The 22,488-nt window shown below is 41.6% G+C and overlaps 1 protein-coding gene across 6 annotated transcripts in view; it reads right to left on the minus strand.

Moving 5' to 3' along the window:
* LOC139938063 (uncharacterized) overlaps positions 1 to 14,790 on the minus strand; it is a 65,574-nt gene extending 50,784 nt beyond the window's left edge. For 3 of the 6 annotated variants that reach the window (XM_071933429.1, XM_071933430.1, XM_071933428.1), the window contains exons 1-5: positions 14,657 to 14,790; positions 5,165 to 5,265; positions 4,322 to 4,423; positions 3,166 to 3,206; positions 2,763 to 2,882 (exon numbers count right to left, since the gene is read on the minus strand). In XM_071933429.1, the coding sequence (XP_071789530.1) occupies positions 2,763 to 2,882; positions 3,166 to 3,206; positions 4,322 to 4,423; positions 5,165 to 5,185 (284 nt within the window). In that variant the 5' untranslated portion in view covers positions 5,186 to 5,265; positions 14,657 to 14,790. Of the gene's footprint in view, positions 1 to 1,547; positions 1,600 to 1,709; positions 1,751 to 2,276; positions 2,310 to 2,762; positions 2,883 to 3,165; positions 3,207 to 4,321; positions 4,424 to 5,164; positions 5,266 to 14,656 lie in introns of those variants that run through there. The other 3 variants (XM_071933432.1, XM_071933433.1, XM_071933431.1) reach the window with 3 other exon arrangements.
* Positions 14,791 to 22,488: the final 7,698 nt, after the last annotated feature.

Consider the following 22,488-nt stretch of genomic DNA (forward strand, 5'->3'; position numbering starts at 1 on the left):
ATTTGGCCTTGAGATATGTGCTTCATTGACAATGAAGAGGGGAAAGAGGGTACATTCACAAATCAGAGGGTCACAAGACGGAGGAGACTGTCTTTCATATTGTCAGCGAGTGCAGTAAGATGGCCCAGACTGACTGCAAAATGGTACACTGTACGACCATGTTCCAGAGAAAGTAACAGAGACCGACCAGGTCATGATCCTCTGGGACTTTAACACTGCAGACTGATCATGTTGTAGATGTTGTAGGCAAAGAAGAGGTGTCATCTTTATAGACATACATATAGTTGTGCTGGGAGATTTAAGGTAGCTTCAAGGGAGATGGACAAGATCTAAAAGTACCAAGACCCGGCCAGGGAACTCTGTAAGATTGGGCAGGTGGAAGTGAATGTAGCACCTGTGGTGGTTGGGGCGCTCGGCACCATTCCAAAACGCTGGGGAAACATCTGGACGAAATAGGGACAAATGTAAGAATAGATCTCTTGCAGAAGGCGGCGCTTTTGGGAACAGCGAGGATCCTAAGAACGACCCTCGAGATCTACATGTAAGGCTACGGGAAGATGCCCGACTCGAGGAGTTACCGGCACAAATGAAAATATGATCTTTCTTTTGCATGCTTTGATTAGATGAATATAATAATAAAAATATTAGGACCTATATCGTCATATGGATGACCAGAAGTTGTTTCCGAAGGTGCCGAAAGAATGCAAGAAGCAGTCCAGAGGCAGTACTGAAGGACTGCAGGAGCAGAAAGACTACTTTGGCAATAGCGTGGATTGACTACAAGAAGGCGTGTGACATGGTATCGCACACATGGATAGTGAAATGCCTGGATATGGTTGTAGTGGCTGATGCAGTAAAACAAATTCTAGGTGAGAGCATAAAGACACCAAAATTCCCACGTAACTGCTCCATTTTTACCACGTGTTGACAGAATATGCATGCGGTACACACATCCACGACGAGCCCGTGCTGTACATATAATGGGGGAATAACACACTTTTCTGAGGATGCGGAGACACGTCCAGCAAGTCTTTGTTTCAAGGCAATTATTGGTGGTCCACCTTATTTCACCAATACAGGGTGTTCAGTCTCGTGCTTGTTTCGAGTAGCCCTTTAGCGTTCACCATTTCTTGTAGTTTTTGACTAAGACTACGCAGTTTGCTCCTACCCAGTAAAAACAACAAACCGTACGCGTCCAATGTGAGAACGATCACAACTTATGTGCTGTTCGCCCGCTATTAAAAAATAATCCCGACTGACCCAGCACTCTGTTTCCGCCTCGTTCTCAAAAATGGCAATACAATTACGTTCGTCACAAACCAATTAAATACATTTCGGCATGCAAAACTCAACATAAATAACTAATTAGCACAATCTACCCCCCAATTTTCTCAACGGATTCACACGATTCACGTTGGTTGACTTTTAGAGTCTAAAAAGCCGGAGAAATCACCTCCTTGATTATATCACTTATCTTTCTTTGGTTTACCTGGTCATGAGGTGTACATTGCTGCAGTGTATCTATGAATGAGTATTGATTGTCTTACTTATCTCTCTCTGGTTCATCTGGTCTGGAGTGTGGTGTAAAGAGCTGTAGTGTATCTATGAATGAGTATTGATTGTCTTACTTATCTCTCTCTGGTTCATCTGGTCTGGAGTGTGGTGTAAAGAGCTGTAGTGTATCTATGAATGAGTATTGATTGTCTTACTTATCTCTCTCTGGTTCATCTGGTCTGGAGTGTGGTGTACAGAGCTGTATTGTATCTATGAATGAGTATTGATTGTCTTACTTATCTCTCTCTGGTTCATCTGGTCTGGAGTGTGGTGTAAAGAGCTGTAGTGTATCTATGAATGAGTATTGATTGTCTTACTTATCTCTCTCTGGTTCATCTGGTCTGGAGTGTGGTGTACAGAGCTGTATTGTATCTATGAATGAGTATTGATTGTCTTACTTATCTCTCTCTGGTTCATCTGGTCTGGAGTGTGGTGTAAAGAGCTGTAGTGTATCTATGAATGAGTATTGATTGTCTTACTTATCTCTCTCTGGTTCATCTGGTCTGGAGTGTGGTGTAAAGAGCTGTAGTGTATCTATAAATGAGTATTGATTGTCTTACTTATCTCTCTCTGGTTCATCTGGTCTGGAGTGAGGTGTACAGAGCTGTAGTGTATCTATGAATGAGTATTGATTGTCTTACTTATCTCTCTCTGGTTCATCTGGTCTGGAGTGTGGTGTAAAGAGCTGTAGTGTATCTATGAATGAGTATTGATTGTCTTACTTATCTCTCTCTGGTTCATCTGGTCTGGAGTGTGGTGTACAGAGCTGTAGTGTATCCATGAATGAGTATTGATTGTCTTACTTATCTCTCTCTGGTTCATCTGGTCTGGAGTGTGGTGTACAGAGCTGTAGTGTATCTATGAATGAGTATTGATTGTCTTACTTATCTCTCTCTGGTTCATCTGGTCTGGAGTGTGGTGTAAAGAGCTGTAGTGTATCTATAAATGAGTATTGATTGTCTTACTTATCTCTCTCTGGTTCATCTGGTCTGGAGTGTGGTGTACAGAGCTGTAGTGTATCCATGAATGAGTATTGATTGTCTTACTTATCTCTCTCTGGTTCATCTGGTCTAGAGTGTGGTGTACAGAGCTGTAGTGTATCTATGAATGAGTATTGATTGTCTTACTTATCTCTCTCTGGTTCATCTGGTCTGGAGTGTGGTGTAAAGAGCTGTAGTGTATCTATGAATGAGTATTGATTGTCTTACTTATCTCTCTCTGGTTCATCTGGTCTGGAGTGTGGTGTACAGAGCTGTAGTGTATCTAGCTGATTAGTTACCTCCTCTGCCCAACGACAATTCACCAACTCATGTAACTGTAAAGGAGCCCTACAATAGAATACATAGCATTGAGTTACATGGTGTACTGAAATATTGTCATCCATCTACACAAATGTTTGATATTTACATCAAGCAATTTGATCCTGATTTCAACCCATTATTTAAAATTGTTGTCATTGCCATGCATGATATTCCACCACCTTTAGCTTTTGGTTTTGAGTCCGATGTAGCCAAGGCTTTAAGACATAAAAATGAGCAAAAACTTTTCACGAGTTGTCCTAGGAATGTGAACGAACAGTCTTACATGTACATGTAGTTTTTATCATCTTACCTACAATGAGGACACTGGTATCTCTGTTCAGTCAGCCATCTCTGCAGACACAAATATACAAAAATAAGGTTTTACAACAAAATCAAACATCAGTTTCGTTAAGGGCTTAGACGTCAATACCAATGCATCAATGCAATATAAAGTCCTAACCCAAATTGTGTTAAAGATTGCCCCTAGTAGTTGCACACTGGCAAACACACTTGAAGGAAAAACAAAGACTGTATATGATGATAATATTTTCTGGTTGCTGACTCGTTTTTCATAGCTCTTGAAAACTGTTTTGTTCAATTTATTTTACATGAGAAACTTGTCAAGATGATTTGAATGTCCTATGTTCAATTTGGTAAAATAGATTGAATCATCACAGATGAACACTTATACAAAAATGTCCATGAATTCTAGACGACTTGGCCGATTGTTTTTTTTAACTAACCACAAATTATGCATTTGCCACAAATTTTGCCCAGTATACAAATTTGACTGGATGTTTTTTGGGAACTTTCAGTATCAATCCTACCAAGTCTCATGCATTAGGGGTGAGACTCACGCATTAGGGGTCTGTCTCAAGCTCTTATGCACCGCAAACATTTTCTCACGCATTGGGGTCAGACCAGGAAAAATTAAAAATATTGCACAATCTTCAGATTACACAATTTTTCAGAATTATTAACTTGAGCTGACATACAAACAGAGTGCAAATTTGCAAATTGTGCATGCTTTTTGCTCTCTCAGAAGATTCAGCTGACAATAAGTAATTTGGCAATTCGGCAGAGCGCAAAACATGAATTGCGCACAAGTTTGTCCCAATTCGTTTAGCAAATTAGTTGAATGTGCTCCACGAGCATAGGCTCAAAACAACAGGCAGAAGTCATGAGCAGAGGGTTTTGATTAGCTGGAATTTTGTCGTTTGAGGGGGAAATAATCCGACACAATCGTACCTCCACATTAACCAGCAACATCTCCTATGTACCTCATGTTAGTTTGAAGTATACTGAAGAGGTTTTTAGTGCATTTTGAAACACTTTTTTCCACAAAAAAAGTTCTGTAACCCCCCCCCCCCTTCTTTTTATTTAGCCCATATGGTCAGATGGTACAGTAGTTACAAGCAAGACTGTGACCAACAGTGGCTGTAATGACAAGAAACATGAACACTTACCCTGATACAGAGAAAGCAACACAGCTTGGAGCAATGTGGACAAAGGCGAGCATCTCGCAATTTTTCCATGCAGATAAAACATCGGAAGACCTCGGCCAAGCTCTTTAATAACAATTTATACAAGCAATGAGTCTCAAAAGCATACGCATGGAGACATTTGGATCAAAGTGGAAAATACTAGCAAGGTTAAAAAAAGAAATTGGCCTTTGTTTACCCAAGTCTAAACTGACCTACAATGCATTGTTTGTAACATTGGATTGAGGGAGGTACAGTTAAAGTATCTTGTCTATACCTGGGATACCCGTCAGACTAAAAAAATGTTCATTTTAACTTAAACTGTATCTCTCTCAAAACAGGTTCACAAATAACACAAGTTGAACTTGAAAACAACCTTGAGACAAAGGTTTTTTAAAAAGCAAATGGTGACCTCGGTGGGTTTTTAAAGGTAAATAAATTCACATAATCTAGGTGAGCAGAGCTACGTGTATAATGTAGCCATGTGTTGGTGGTCTCGCTTCTTTGTCTACATCTTTGGTCAGGAGTAACAGTCAGAATTTTAAACTTCCATATAACCAGGGAACACATTCAAGTTTACATCTTAGACAAAATATGGAAACCATCATCAAAGGGCTAGAAACATCAGCTCAGTTTTTAAAGCACCAGCAAATATTTGGAGGTCAAAGGTTCAAATCACTAATCTGTCAAGAGAATGTATATAATGCCCATAAATTAGTTTCCTTTGTGGTTCATTGTTTGATAAATTTGTATTTGGACAATTTATGTTTTAAATCTTCAAACTACTTTTTGCCTAGGTTGTTATCCTGTCTACCCTGTTTTAATTACCTCCACTGTAGCTTCCTCCATATCTAGTATACATATGTGGCAGACATACTTGTTGAATGAGGCAGGCAATATTGAGTGCAGCAGAAGACTAATAGTAGAACCTGATAAGATAGAATTGAAACACCATTAGGCTTCTTGTCAAATCTTCCAAGCTGAAAGGCGGAGCCGAGTTGAATGGAACATTACATCTTTCAACGAATGAACATATTTGCACTATTGCACGAATGACAAACATTCATTATTTGTTTTATACATGTATAACACCCAAGTAGATCTTTATCATTTTGATCGGAGGATACAACTTTTCAAAACAAACAAAGCGTAGGCCTACAATTTGTAATTGTAAAATTAAACTATAGCGCTATATAAATTGACAATAGCTCTATGAACTGAACCCATTTTTTTGAGTCGGCCTGTTTGAGTATGTGCGTTCTGTACAGTTATTTTGAAACACGCAGAAGCCGAATGCTACATGTATGTGCCTTGCAGTAAAGACACGCGCACGCAGTGATGTCTTTTACTCAGCAGGCAATAGTACTTTTCGGATCTATAGAACAACATAGCGTGCAAATACTTTTATTTGCTAACATGTGACGGACAATCCTCCAATCAAATGGCAAGGATCTGCTTGGGTGTTTATAACATGTTCTATTCAACTTTCAACCTACATGTATGACAATATACCGCTATTGCACGAATGAAAACATTCATATTTGTTTTATATAACATCCAAGTAGATCTTTGTAATTTTTATTGGAAGATACAGTTACAGCTTTCAAAACAAACAAACCATAGGCCTACAATTTCTAAATGTGACAATATTACACCAGTTTCTTGGTTTGCCTGTTTGATTCGGAACAGTGACTATGTGCGTTCTGTATAGCTCATAGATATAGGATAAAATAACTAGTTCGGCCGCGCGTACATATGCGGGTTCTGGCATGGGGCTGCCATTTGTCTATATCTCCCATGTTCATTTTCTGTGCGTTGCTACCAGCACATGATTTTTTGCCGTCACATTTAGCGCGTCCAAAGCATATCTCCCATGTTCATTTTCTGCACGTCGCCTTTGGAATGTGACATTTTCACCACGTCAATGACAAACCAAAACTATTTCCACACAGGCAAACGCAATTGTGTACGCGTGGCCGATCTAGTTACATGTACTTTACTCTATATCTATGGTACAGCTATTTTGAGACACGCAGATGCCGAATGTAACAAGTGACACTGCTGCATTACCAAAGACGCGCACGCAGTGATGTTGCACGCACCGTACAATAGTACACTGTACTTATCAGATGGAACAAAACATGGATGGTGAGTGACGTAGCGTGCAATAGTACTTTTATTTACTTTTGTGACAGATAATCCTCCAATCATATGGCAAGGATCTGCTTGGGTGTTATATAATCTTTATTATATCACACCTCTTGCTTGTTCTGTATTCTGGTTGGCTGAAACACGGTCACGTGGGATGAACTAAAATAGGCTAGTGATCGCGCGCGTGTGTTTTGCGGGAATAGTACCAGAGCGGGCAATAGTCTTTGAATATAGTGTCCGTGAACAACAACTACAAAACTTCTTTTTCTGTTCTTTTTTGACATTTAAGACCGAGTTGTGTTATAAAACACATATTGACTGGCATAATTCGGTAACTAGTGTACGTCTATTCCCCCTTGGGCCTGTGAGTGACCAGAAGAGGGGCCTATTTCCCTCAAAGTCCCTCGTTGGAATAGACGTATACTAGTTACCTTGTTGCCAGTCAATATTTGTATACTATTGCATTGCACAGATCACCATCTGCCTATATCGCATCTCTAGCAATCACTCCCCGCTTCCACTCCAAGAAGCCCCCCACCTCTTGTATGACGTGAAATGAGTCACTAACGACAAAACCCTAGCATTGAAATACTCTGTAAAAATCAAAACAGGTTCCAAGCCATCAGTGACCTGCCAGATGACGAGGAGTCTGCCTGGTCCTGCATCAGTTCAACCATTCGCGAATCAGCTGACAAAATCATTGGGAAAAAAAAAAGTTCAAACGTCGTCCTTGGCTCACTGAGGACACTCTCCAAGTTCTTGACAAGAAATCAAAAGCCAGGCTGAACAACCAACACGCAGAGCATTAGACGCCTGCAGGGAGTTTTCCGAGCCAAGGCATTGCAGGACAGGGAAGCTCACCTTAATAATAATAATAATAATAATAAGACTTGTAATGCGCACATATCCACCCTACTGGGTGTTCAAGGCGCAGTAAAACCAAAAACAAAACAAAAACAAAACACAACACAAAGAAAAACAGACACAACAAAATTAGTCATTGAAAACCTGTGACATAAGATAAGTTTTGAGAAGAGACTTGAATTTTGCAGTACAAACACAAGATCGAAGATTAAGTGGTAGAGAGTTCCAGATGCGTGGCGCAGCTGAAGAAAAAGACCTGTCACCCCATGAGTGTCGAGACTTGGGTTCATTGAGGAGAAGCATAGAACTTGATCGAAGATTCCTTGATGGAGTGTAAACGTGAAGCAGTTCAGAAATATAGTGGGGAGCTTTGCCATTAAGAGCTTTGTGGACAATGAGCATCAGCTTGAAGATGATTCGTTGAGAGATAGGCAGCCAGTGTAGTTGTTTCAGAATGGGGGTGATAGAACAGGATTTTCTAGACAGTGTCACAATGCGGGCAGCAGTATTTTGGAGCCGTTGAAGTCGGGAAATCTGGTTGTTAGGAAGACTGTAGAGAAGAGCATTGCCGTTGTCAAGACGAGAAGTAACAAATGCGTGAATGACCTTTTCAGTGGCACTTTTGTCCAAGTACTTGCGAATCTTACCTATATTCCTGATGTGATATGATGATAAACGAACAATGTTGTTGATGTGTGGCTGAAGTGTCATCGATGAATCAAAAATAACCCCTAAGTTCCGAGCTTTCAGCGAGGGAGCTATCCGAGCATCACCGATGGAGATGTATGGCACTGAAACCTTAGTTAACTGTTGACGTGACCCAAATAGAAGGAACTCTGTCTTATCATCATTTAACTTCAGGAAGTTTTGTTGTGTCCAACGTCGAATCTCTTGGATGCATTTCTCAAGTCTTGCAATAGATGCATTGGCGTTTTCTTGATAAGATTTAAACGTGATGTATAGCTGAGTGTCGTCTGCGTACACATGGTAATTCAGATTAAATTTCAGGATGATGTCACGAATCGGTAAAGTGTATAGCGTAAACCACTGCGGGCCGAGTACCGACCCCTGTGGCACAGAGTAGTTCAAAACAACAGGGTCGGATATCGCGGTGCCAATACATACATGCTGAGTTCTATTGTAGAGATACGATTTGCACCATGCTAGGGCTGTGTTCTCTATGCCAAGGTGATTCTGGAGCCGAGAGAGAAGGATGTTGTGATCGACAGTGTCAAAAGCAGCACTCAAGTCTAGCAGGACTAGTGCTGTTAGGTTACCATTGTCCATTGCAGAGAGAATATCGTTGCTCACACGGACTAGTGCAGCCTAGGTCCCATGGAAAGGCTTGTATGCTGACTGGAACACGTCGGACAGGTTGAAAGTATGAATGTGATCAGAAATACGTGATGAAACTACTCGTTCGATGACTTTTCCAAGATATTTTAAGTTTGCAACCGGTCTGTAGTTTTTGAATATCTCCTTGTCCAGGTTTGGTTTCTTGATGAGCGGCCTGATGTAGGAAACTTTGAGGCTATCGGGGAAACAACCGGAACTGAGGGATTCGTTTACAAGCTTAGTGATGAAGGGTACAAAAATATCGATGTTTTGCTTTATCATGGATGTTGACACTGGATCCAGCTCACAGGATTTTGAAGGAGATTTCATAATAACCCTTTGAATCTCAGCAACAGTCGCAGGCTCAAACACAGATAGTCTACACTCTGGTTGAAGTTGTGGCAATGTCTGCGGCACGTTGTAAGGGACTGATGAAAATGATGAGCGGATGTCTGAAATCTTGGTGACAAAGAATTTCTGGAACTCATTTGCTAAGTCCTGGTCATTGTAAGTGGATGGAAGGACAGGGGTTTTGGGTTTGAGCAACAACTTACCAATTATCTTGAAAAGCTTCTTTTGATCTCCTGAGGATTCTTGTACTTGAGATGAATAATGGATGATCTTTGCCTGGTTGATCAAATTCCTAACTACTTTACATTGGTTGCGATATTCTTGTCGTTGAATTGCCAATTTGCCATTTTTCCGCCACTTCCGCTCCAGTTGACGACAGATCTTTCTCGCTGTACGAATATCATCATTGAACCAGGAGACTTCAGTTCGGACCTTGACTGATCTCGTTTTCCAAGGTGCGTATTTATCCAAGATGTCACTGACTGTACTCTCATATTGGCTGACATAGGAATCCAAGCAGTCGTGATCAACTTCTAGATTTGCTAAATGGGAGCCTATGTCGCGGAACACTTCGGTAGGATTAACATGTTTCCATTGTCGGCTCTTTATAGTAACGGTTGGGACTTTGGGCTTGCACAGACTCAAGTTACACATGACTGCATAATGGTCTGATAATCCAGGTAGAATAACAAAGTTTGAGACAATTGGTGGGGAGATTTCACGAGTTATGACAAGGTCTAGGCAATGACCGAGACGATGAGTCGGCTCCTTGATATGCTGGGTAAGACCAAAAGCCTGAAGTAGATGCTTAAACTGGTTTGCATTGGTGTTGTGGATGTCATCAACATGAATGTTAAAGTCGCCTGTGATGATGATTTCCGATGGATGAAGCAGATATTCCAAAATCAAATTCTCAAACTCCCTTAGAAAACTTGAGAAAGTCACATGTTGGCCGTTTGAATCTTTTTCAGGTCTGTATACAATGACAAGGCGAACAGATTTAGAGTTTCCGGAAACTTCAGCATGAAGAGATTCAAAAGTTGTGTACTGGACGTCATTACTTTTCACAGAGACGGATAAAGTAGATCTGTACAGTATTGCAACTCCTCCACCAGTCTTGTGAGGTCTTGGGATGTGATGAAAGTAGTAGCCAGCAGGGGTACACTGACGACATGTTAAGTTGTCGTCTGGTCTCAGCCATGTTTCTGAAACGGCAACAAGGTCCAGATCTTTTTGCAGAACAAAATCAGCAAAATCGTCATACTTGTTACAGATGGACTGTGTGTTTATAACACAAAGGCTGAGTTGAGATTTGGCTGGAGTCACTGGTACTGGAACAGATGGGAGTGTAACTTCGGGTACGGGGGGTTTATGAACAGTTCTACGGCGACCAGCTTTTTTACCACGATGTGTAGGTCGGTAAACAGTGCTGGGATTAACAAAAAGGCCAAGGTTCTGTAATGATAATATACAGGAAGGCAGAAGAGTTGTAGCACGTGTGGATGGGGCATAACGGAGACTGAGAAGCTTGTTTCGTGAGTAGGAATTTGCAGAGTTTGGACTAGCTTCTGCTGAGTTTGAGTTATTGACACCTTCAGGGCCGGGATTTACAGCAATGTCACCAAAAATCACAATTTCCAAATGAAAAGTGGCTGGGGAGTTGTCATAGTAAGAAATAGGGCATTTCAGATATTTACGACGCTGGATGAACTCTAGATGTGTCTTTGGCAGAATGTAAGCATCAGACACAATTGATGCTGATGGAACAAAGCTGACCACAGATGAGTCAGTACAGTACAATGGTCTAGCAAGCAGAGAGAGAATGAAAAGGATACTTACCTCCATTGTCCCCAGATGGGCGAACAATGTCCATGGACTAGGTGGATGACTGCACAGGATGCAGCCACCTAAGTGTGTGTAAGCTTTATACACCAGAATACACCTTGAGAGTCTCTCAAAGAGCATCGACAACAACTTCTCCCACCAAAACCTCAAATCGGCATACAAAGTCATTCAAGAGCTCCGCCCAAAGTCCATCAGGAGCACAAGTTCCACCATCCAACAAAATCAATGGTTATTTCTGTTCCTCAGACGTGGAAACACTAGACAGATGGAAGGAACATTTATAAGCTGCCCTCAACCACCCACCAGCTCCATCATGCCCAGACTTGGACATCCCTACAACTCCATCTCCAGACCAGGGAAGTTGGAACACTTGATATCAGCCATCAAAAACCTGAAGAATGGTAAAGCCGCTGGCCCAGACCACATCCCTCCCGAGCTTCTGAAATGTGCTATTGATCCTACACGTCCTCCACAAGCTCTTTCTGCAGGTCTGGCAATCAGGCAAAGTCACACTCTATAAAGGGAAGGGCCCCCACAATGAATGCAGTAGCCATCGTCCCACTACGCTGCTCTCTGTTCCAGGGAAAGTCTTCGCCCATGTTCTCCTGGCTTGTCTAAATCCTCTGCTTGTCGAGCACAGATGCCTTGAGCAATCAAGAGTTACAGCTGGTCGTTCCAAAATGGATGCCATTATTGCCCTCTGTCTGTTATCTGAGCTGCATCATGAGTTCTGTCAACCTTTGTCCGTGGCCTACGTCAACCTGAAGGCTGCCTTCGACTCTGTCGATAGAACCGCACTCTGGAAAGCTCTCCGAGTATTTTGATATTTTGTTTTTGTGTAGCTCATGATTTTTAATAAGGGAATAAAAGGGTAGCGACAGTTCTTAAACGGCCCTTTAAAACCGGCAGGATCATTGCCGTATGATAAAGGCCCCAGCCGAAGGCAATGGCTTTATCGCACCGCAACGACCCTGCAAGGTTTTTAAGACCTCAGATTTGGAATTGAGGTCGACAGTTTCCTGATCCGTTCGTGCGCGTATAGTCTTGGTGCAAGACGTTCTCGTTTTCCTTTCACACACAGCGCAGCCAACATTTATTCTGATCTTCCTGCAACTTGCAAGTCATTTTCAATTACCGTGAAATATAATAGGTGTCATGTCCACATGAAAGAAAATAATGAAGGCCGGTCACTTGTGTCAGAGCATAGAGCATCTTGCTCTATGGTCAGAGTCAGACAATTGGGGTACGAAGTGACTTGGCCTTGGGTACGAAATGACTTGGCCTTGGGTACGAAATGACTTGGGTACGAAGTGACTTGGGTACCACAATTTGGGTATGAAGTGACTTGGGTCTGAAGTGCCTGGGGTCTGAAGTGACTTGGGTACGAAGTGACTTGGGTACTAAGTGACCGACATCGACTGAAAACACATGACACCAGGATATTATTACAAGTCCAATCCTTGTAAGAAATACAGGTAAGTGGTCACTTATGTTATTTATATGTTGCAACTAACCAGTGGAGCCTTACGTGTTTCTAAGTTTTGGTCAAAGGAGAGGAGACTAGTCTTTGCTTGCCAAGTCAAACCACAAACATTTTATCTAGGACAAGTAGGACTAGAGACTGTCTGTTAAATACATGTACATCGCCCACAGAAAGGTAAAAGATTAGCCTCGATTCTAGGGACACCTTGAAAACAGGGTATCCGGAGGGTTACAAAGCTCCCGCAATGTGTGCAGGGCGAAATGGTTAAAAACGTACAATTTCAGCAGATTTGCTCCAGATTCAGACTCAGCGCTGCATGTGGTGCATTCTGTATCCCTGCAACTGTGCAGCCGTAGTCTTGTACATGCGGTGAGATGCGGAAATCAGAGAAATAGAGCGCCCGCTAACGTTCGATAATTACAAGCGTGTACAGTTTTTGCCGTGCATAGACCGGAAGGTTGGTTGTGTGTGACTGCGCAACACCAATGGTCTTGGAACCAAGACTACGGCTGCACAGTTATCGGGATACACAATGTACCACACGCAGCGCTGAGTCGTTGACCCCGGTGACGTGCACACACAGCCGAAGCTCCGCCCCCCTCATATTCAAATTTTCAACCTGGGACATTTTATACTCTTTCGATCGGGGATCTGGTAAGTTTTTGTCCTTTTTCTTCAAATTATTTCCTCAATGGTGTTTTGAGTGATATGGTAGGATTCATTAGACATTGAGGATCAAGTTCATTATCCTAGATTTTGTGCCATGATTTTCAAAAGTGGTAAAAATGGAGCAAATTTGCTGATTAGCTGTCAAAATTGTACGTTTTTAACCATTTATCCCTGCACACATTGCAGGAGCTTCGTAACCCTCCGGCATGTGCGGCCGTCGGGAGGAGGGTTATGTTATCGCAACTACGTTATACGGTTTGAGTTGACCTGGGTACGAGTTGACCTGGGTACGAGTTGACCTGGGTACGAGTTGACTTGGGTACGAGTTAAATTGGGTACAATAATTTTGGTACAAGTTGACTTGGGTACTTGTTGACTTGGGTACGAGTTGACCTGTTTTCCTACGATACTGGACGTCTAGAATAATAATAATAAAAAAATCGTAGCGTCATACGTTATCGACCCTCACATGTTTTCGGTCCCCAACTTTGATTCCCGTTTATCGCGAAATTGTGCAAGCTGCACCGCCGGAGACAGAAGCTATGCAGTTTACTCACGGTCTGTTTTTTCATCAGGCTTAATCATGCTGAAAATAAAGTTTCCTGTCGTTGGTTATGCTCAAACATTTATAAAATGATTGATTTTTGGTACTAATCACAAGTGCATTATTATGCCAACATTCAAATGAGTCAAAGAAACATCATCCAACCTCGAAAGTTCAAAACAAAATTACTATCTGCTAGATTGAGTTTCATTCTGCTTTAGTCACTAGATGGATCACTTGAGGTGGTTACTATTTGGGATTCTATGGTGTGCAAATGTGGGGAAAATATTAAAATATTTTAAGTGAAAATGACAACAATTTTTTTGGGGATTTACTCATGCATACTGTAATAAATTCCGATAAGCGTAATAAATATTAAGTCTACATTAAAGAGAAAATATCATAGATTGGTAACTTATCTCCTGAAACCAAAAATTACTGGTCTGAAATGGGGGGAAAAGGATTGTTATGAAGTGTGAGTGCATCAAGGGGGGGGGGGGTGGGGTGTTTTACTTTCATGCCTTATGATATCTCTGGATTCTAATAAAGTAGCCATAATGCCTTAGGACAAAAATGTAATTAAATTTGTTAAGTAGTAATTGAATCATATTTTTTTATTTATTTTGCACGCCATACTAGCTTCTGAATATTCAATAAAATACCAACCAATGAAAGGTGTGAAAACATATGACATTGCTCCAATGTCGTGCATGCATAAGCACTGTTAATGGCGGACTGTCTCTCGCAACGTAAAACCAAAACTTTAAAAATTTCAACACATCACGAAGTGAAAGTGTTATTGTTAAAAAATTGGATAGATGATTTGAAAAAAAAATATTTAGTTTTTGATTGTGAACAATTTTCCTGTTATCCTACTGAAAACACATGACACCAGGATATGACTATCTAAAACATAGCCTAATTATTTTTAGACCTATGATGATCGAATTCATGATGATGATCCGACGAATAATAAACAAAACACGACTCAATCAACAAAGTTTTTGTGAAATGTGCATCCAATCCATTTTGTCTGTCTGTATCTGTATCTGTACATTGCTAATACATACTACTTTACCTCAATAAATGAGCTAACTTCATCCCTGGGCCTGGAGTGTCTGGTAAAACCTGGATTTTGCCTTGTCGTACGGCCTCCAGATTATGGTTCGTTGTCGACCTCTGTCGAAACAGCTTAAAAGTAGAACTTTGCACGTACGTCTGGGTGTTAGACCATAGACTGGGCCCCTGTTGTAAAAACCGAAAAATGAGGGCGCACTCGCGACGGCTCGAATGGGCTCTCGAAGTGCGTCGGCGCTCGTGAAAAGGGAGCCATCGTAAACGCGACGGTAGTCACACACGACGGAATGTAGCATGACACGGTAGTCCGGATATGCTCACACTTGAGTGCTCACGTCGTGTATGTTGTGGAACGCCCAGTGACTATAGGTGCGTTCGTTTAGCTTCCCTGGGTCGACCCCGGTGTGTGAATGGGTTTTTTTTCCAGATAATTACCCATCACGTTCGTCCTGGAAAAAAAAACCGCAACACACCGGGGTCGACCCAGGGAAGCTAAACGAACGCACCCATAGAATTTACTTAAGTCCCGTACCTTGAGGTTCTTTTTATAATAGCCAGTCATCGCCGTATAGAGAACCCGGATGCCTGGCCATTCTCTGGACCACAATATACATTTTGACGTCGGATATTGATTGGGGACCTCTTTCGCACGAGAACGGGGCTTGAATCTAGTCTACCACGCAACAGTGCAGTGTTTCCCAACCAGACTAAAAAAACAGTCATCTCGCCCCTGGCAAAGTCGACCTCTACAAAGTTGCCCACTCCGTGTACAAACTCGCCCCCTTACAATGTCGCCCCCTACAAAGTCGCCCCCGCGACACAGTCGCCCCCGACAAAGTCGCCCCCGACACAGTCGCCCCCTGACAAAGTCGCCCCCGACACAGTTTAAATTTAAGTTTAAAACTAATAACGCATCTATTGTTCCATCCCCAAGTGATAGCTAAGTGATGGTTTTGAAAGACATAAAGTGAAACAAAGCAGTACATGGAACTGGCTGTCACTCAAGCTCGCTCTAGATACAATAAATTAAGTAGAACTAGATGGTTGAACCTTACTCGCAGACTCATTAAGCCTACTGCCACCCCATCACGGGTCGGCCGGTTACACATGAGGTGCCGCACTTTTGTTACAAAACCATGCTTGCCCCACGGAGTTGAATGCGGTAAAGTTTGAAACTAATAACACATCTATAATATTGTCCTATCCCCAAGTGACAGCTATAAGTGATGGTTTTGAAAGACAGAAAGTGAAACACCACAGACAGTGGCCGTGGGTTGGGGGAATTGAAAAAAGGGTGATTGCGATCTTATTCCTGCAGTTCAGTGACAATTTTATGTTAAAATCATAAGTAGAAATTTACTGCTGACGCATTTTGCGTAGGTAAACAAATGACAATTGCATCATTGCTCTTTCGTGAAACCCCTTCGCCCAATCCAGGCAAATTTGACGTCATGCGTTTTTCCGTTTTCACGAACAGCCAGTTTAGAAACGGTTTCACGAGTGACCAAAGTGATTTCGTTCTGAAAATCTCGGATTGTGTGGTCTGTGGGGTGTTCGTGAAAACGGTAACGTAAGGGTTAATAATATAAATAATTTTAGTTCCGATCAGCTTTTTGCAAAAACGAGCCTTTTTTTGTCTGCTCCGAATTAATTGCAAAATCCATCTTGTTCTTATCGTTGTTCATTGGTTGGACAATTTCAAAATTTACCCAGTCAGTTTCCCTTGTGGTTTATACTGATAATTTAAAATTGAATTATATTTTTAGAAATGGAAGAAACATAGTCCAAAACTTCATCTTTTAAACATAGTCCAAAACTTCATTGCTGTTATTTGGGCATTTTCTTATTGGTCCCTGGATTCGCCCTCGTGATGTTTGCATCTTTTGTAGCATTTTTGTGTGTGGAGACAAAGTGATCTGTCAGTCTCTGGCTGTTCAATGTGTTGAAAAACGCCGCTACGTTTATTTATTTCATTGGACATTCATCTGCTCTTTTTATCCTTATTTTATACGTTATTTATTTTATTGGACATTAATCTGTGTTTTTCTTACACGGTATAAAGATGGTCATGATGGGTAACTCTCTTTGAAATATTTTTGTTTGAATTGCTTTACTTTTTGAGAAATTAGTAAAAAATTAGTTTTTATCACACGAGTCGAAAACTCGATGTTTGAAAACAGCGAAAATTCTTGGGGTTTTCCACCACTTTTTCTGGTGATTGCAATGATATTTCTGAAAGATATGTGTTACGTTTTAGTTTTGATGTTTTTTTTAATCACAGTATATTCACATTATATTTTGGTGAGAAATCTTTTATGTTCATTAGCCTAAGTTATGGCTTTTATTTAGTGAGGTTAAGTGTAAAGATTGTGTGAATAAATATTTTTTTCTAGAAATACATTTTCAATTAAATATACTTCGTTACAACGGGAGAAATTTTGTACAAATGTGTTGTTTTTCATTCAGTTAGGCCTAGGATCCTCTGTCTTGAGTCAAAATAAAAACAACAACCATTTTCCTTGGATGTAATTGAAACAAAATCAAAACAATGCACGAATCGACCTACATGTACTAAATTTCCGAAAGCTAGCTAATGCGACCCAAAGGATCCGCAAAAAAAAAAAACTTTTTAACAACGGAATTACTTTGTCAAAAATTGTGGTTTTTCAATAAGTTATCCTCAGCAAAAATGTATAAAATCGTTAAGATTCTTCCCTTTCCTGATTCAAGTTACAAACAATAAAAAAATCTCCTTGGAAAATCATTGAAACATTAGCCAAAAATGCATAGGGGGCGACTGTGTTGGGGGCGACTTTGCGAATAGGGCTAAGCCTTGTTCGCATTGGGTAAACTAACCGAGCCAATGGGTAACTTACCCATTTTAAGCCCAGTGCGAACAGCCCAGGAAGTTTTCTTCCCATGCAGGTAACTTACCCGACCCGAATGGGTAGTTTAACCAAGCCAAAGGTGCCCATGAAGATTGACCAGGTCAGTTTAACGGAACCAGAAAGTCCAATGCGGACGCGACGACTCGTTTAAATCTCCCATCCGTCCGTGACCCGTAGAATGAGCTAACATGTTTTGTCATGGAAGAATATGATTTTCGTGATTATCGAACTATTCAATGTTACGCGGGGGGCCAGGTCGGTTAGTTTACCCACGGTCTCGGTAAGTTTACTCGAGTCAAATAAATCCAAGTGCGGACGGTGGAAAAGTTAACCCGTCGGAATGTTACCCAGCGTCATGGTTAAGTTACCCCAAACTATTAACCCAGTGCAGTGCGAACACGGCTTTAGATGATCGGTCGTGATTCTGGCCTAGGGCAGACTTTTTGTTGAATTAGAAATAATTTTCGAACAGACTCCGCTGAGAAATTGCCGATGTCAAAGGCAGTAGGCAGTATTCTGCAATTCGTAGGTTAATTTTTTAACAGAGATTTTAGCCTGCTAGATTTAGGTGTATAGGAATTGACTCAGTGATCCCAAATTTTGATTCAAAATAGGGTATAGATAAACTATCAATAAAAACGGAGTCATGAGGATCACTTTTAGTTATTTTTTACAGTCGCCAACTGCAATCCAAGATTTTTTCTAGGCGCGGATCCGGGAGGGGGAGCGTGGAGGGGGGGGGGGGGGGGCGCATGCCCCCTTTTTGTCAGTAAAGAAAGGAGAGAGAACAAAAAGAGAGACAAAGAAAAGGTGGAAGGGGAGAGGACAACCGGTATTTTATTTTATTAAAAAAAAAAAAAAAAACTATTAATAACCCGTCGATGGGCCTATACTACCTTCACTTTGTTTCGTTGTGGACCACTATTATATATCACTGACAGACATGTCTCATGAGGAGTAAATCTGTGCGTGTGAAAAGCGTGTTTCCCAAAAATGAACATTAGCGCACTAGAACACCTGGGCCTCATATCAGCTCCGTTTACCGCCTTGAATTCGTCGCTTGCGAACACCATTCCACTTCCAGCGACCAGCAGAGGATCATCCTGCGTGCGAATAAAATCACACGCCTGATCCCTCTTGAAAATGCACGCCTTGGCATTATAGCCTTATAAATTTGTCCAATCCACTCCGTATCCTCGGCCCCAGCACATTGATGACGTCAGCAATTTTTTTCGTGTTTTTTTTTTCCTGCAACGATCTGCACCATGAAACTAATCGATCTAATGCTGCTGAAGTGGTAGAATAGCCCTACGCCTAGATTTTTTTTTTAATTTGTAAACACATGTTTGGGTTAAAATCATATGATTCGTTATGCTACTCTCACACTTGCATTTGATAGTGAATAATGTTCTCGCAGGCGTGGATCCAGGGGGGCGTGGGGGCGCACGCTCCCCTTTCTGTCAGAAAAAAGGAGAGAAAAAAAAGGGGAGAAAAAGGGAGAAGGGGGAAGGTGGAAGGGGGAATGGGAAGGGGGGAAGGGGACGACGACTCAAAATGAACTACATACCTGTGTATTTTTTATCCAAGAAAAAACTATAACCCGTCGTAGGCCTACCTTGTATACACTCTGTTTCATTGTGGACCACTTTTATTTATTTACAGAGGAATTTAACGTGAATAATGTGCGTGTGGACAGCGTGTTTTCAAAAATGTACATTATTTTGCGCAAAATACCTTGGCCTAATTTTAGCTCTGTTGCCGCCGTAATAATTTTTTAAATCATGGCTAATAGTTTATTGGGTCTCAGTCCCCTGTAGCCTGGCCGTAACGTGGAGTATACCCACACGCGCATAAAGCAACAAAAATCCATAACCCGTGGAATATCAGTGAATGTTCAATTCACTGCTTCCGTAAGCGTCAAGTTCTTTGCTTTACGGTAAGCAGAGCCATGAAATCTGGCACTGCACATCCCATTGAAAGCACTACGACAATGACAATTTCAAAGTAGGCCTATACAACAACAAAAATTGCTGCCCGGGGATGGCACGGTTTTTCTTTCTGAACAAAAGAAATACTCCCCCACCCCACCCCCCTCCGTTTGGAAAATCCTGGATCCGCCCCTGTCTCGGTCGTCCTTAAACCTCTCCTTACCAATAGCTATTACGCATAACACGCACGCTTTACCTACAGTACCAATGGCTTACCAATGCTTACCAAAATCGATGGCGAATTACCGTCTTCACAACATTCGCTGAAATAGAAAGCGTTTCGCATTGAGCCTCTCACAGAGTGGCGAATGTTCTTGCGAAGATGAATATTTGAATTTCGTGTTGAGTACGTCCAATGGCGGTGGGATCATCTCGGTCTCACCCCTCGATCGTCCTCGGTCGGCCCTCTCCGTACCAATATATTATTACGAATGCTTACCAACGCTTGCCGATGGCTTTACGAACGTTGCCAACGCTTACGCACGCTTTACCATTATGTTACCGATAAATTACGAACCTTCTTCGCAACATTCGCTGAAATTTAGAAACCGATTTCTAAATTGACCAATCTTCGTAAGGAGGTGGGGAATAATTTGTGAAAGTTCTGAATTTGTTACCAACGCTTACGAAGACATGGCGAATGTTGCAAAGGTTGAGCGATTGTCAAATATTTCATTCGGTTAGCATATTCGCAAGCATATTCGCCGTGTGAGAGCAGCATAAAGTGACCGATCTTCGTAAGGAGGTGGAGAATGACTTGTGAACGTACCGAATTTGTTGTTGCGAAGTTTGAGCGATTGTTAAATATTTCCGTTCGTAAGCATATTCGCTAGCATATCCCTAGTGTGAAACAGCATAAAGCCCGGTTCATGACGTCACAAATTCGCATAACTACTCACTTGCGAATATCGCTGCGAAAGGAGGGTTGTGACGTCACATGGTTGTGACGTCCTATTCACGGCAAATTCGTTTCGCATTCGCATGAAGTATGAACCGGGCATTAGTATGAACTTTCAAAAATCTTACCGATTTCGGCAACTTGCTCATCATTTTTCGAAGAGCGCACCACGTTCATGAACGTGTAGTCAAAGTCTATTTTCTATACCATCCGCCCTGGTAATGTTAAAAGCAGGACAGTTCTTTTCAGAACTGAGAAGTCTCCCGAACCCCCGATTATCTACTCCGCGGCAGTAGAATAAAGCAATACAGTTATCTAATGCTACTCTCACACTTGGGCGAATATTCTTGCGAATATGGATATTTGAAATTCGCGGTGAATTCGCCCAAAATTTGCGAATTGAGAGTGAATATTTTCTCGTTCGCCCTCGGTCACCCCGCGACCTGTCCGTACCACCAATATGTTACGAATTTTTACGAATGCTTAAAGGAACACGTTGCCTTGGATCGGTCGAGTTGGTCTTTGAAAAGCGTTTGTAGCCGTTTTTTATAAAATGCATATGGGTAGAAAGATGTTGTAAAAGTAGAATACAATGATCCACACAAACATGCCTCGAAATTGCGTGGTTTTCCTTTTACCTCGTCGACTAACACGTCGGCCATTTATGGGGGTCAAAATTTTGACTCCCATAAATGGCCGACCATGTTAGTTCGCACAGTAGAAGGAAAACCACGCAATTTCGAGGCAAACTTGTGTGGATCATTGTATTCTACTTTTAAAACATCTTTCCAACCATATGTATTTTATAAAAAACGGTTACAAACGCTTTTGTTTTGACCAACTCGTCCGATCCAAGGCAACGTGTTCCTTTAACAATAATAGCCAATGATTGCCAATGCCTTACAATAGCTTACGAAAGTTGCCAACTCTTACGCACGCTTTACCAACGTTACTAATGGCTACCAATGCTTACGAAAATCTACGGCGAACATTCGCTGAAACTAAACAGCGCTTCCCAATGCTATTTCACACTGTTGCAAATAATTATTAGAGTGAATGTGCTTCCGAATGAAAATATTTGACAATCGCTTATACTTCGCAACATTCGCCGTGTCTTCGTAAGCGCGTAACAAATTCGGAGCGGTTACCCGTCACGCCCCATCTCCTTACGAAGATCGGTCAATTTACAAACCGGTTTGTTAATTTCAGCGAATGTTGCGAAGACGGTCATTCGCCTCGACATTCGTTAACATTGGTAAGCCATTGTTAACGTCTGTAAAGCATGCGTAAGCATTGGCAACGTTCGTAAAGGCACCTGTAAGGCGTTTGTAACCTTCGCGGGTCCCCTTTCTTACAAAATGTGGTGTTGCTGTTTGTCAAACGAACAAGTGGCCAGAGCGAGATTCGCCCCGGTATTTGTAGCAATCGCGGCCGCGTAATCCATTGCTCGGAAATTAGTCAGAAAATGGCAAGACATTGGCAACGATGGTAAGACATTCGTAACATTTCTGAGTGCATTATTAACGTTTGTAAGCCCTTTCGTAAGCATTCGCAAGCATTCGTAACATTCGCTAGCATTCGCTTCATTTGTTTGACATTGTTGGAAGCTCACACATGGGCAACGTTCGTTGCCTATTTGTAAGGCATTGGCTAGCTCTATACAGGACTCTTTCTCTGTACAAAACGAAAGTATAAGGCCGCCAGGGCTAGGCATTGGCTAGCATTGTCAAGCGTTGGTAAGCATTCGTCATATATTTTGAAGGAGAGGTCGATGGACGACCGAGGGGTGACCAAGATGACAATATTCACCATCCAATCGCAATTGTTTGGCGAATTCACCGCAAATGTAATCATTTCTATTCGCAAGAATTTATTCATAATCGCAAGAATATTCGCCACATTTTGATTGAGTGATCTTCGAAAAGAGGTGGAGAATGACTATGTGAACGTTCCGAAATTTTTACCAACGCTTACGAAACACGGCGAATGTTGCGAAGTTTAAGCGATTGTCAAATAATTCCATTCGTAAGCCCATTCGCTATAGCATATTTTCCCTAGT

Source organism: Asterias amurensis, chromosome 6 (genome assembly GCF_032118995.1).
Source record: "Asterias amurensis chromosome 6, ASM3211899v1".
Classification (NCBI taxonomy): Eukaryota; Metazoa; Echinodermata; class Asteroidea; order Forcipulatida; family Asteriidae; genus Asterias; species Asterias amurensis.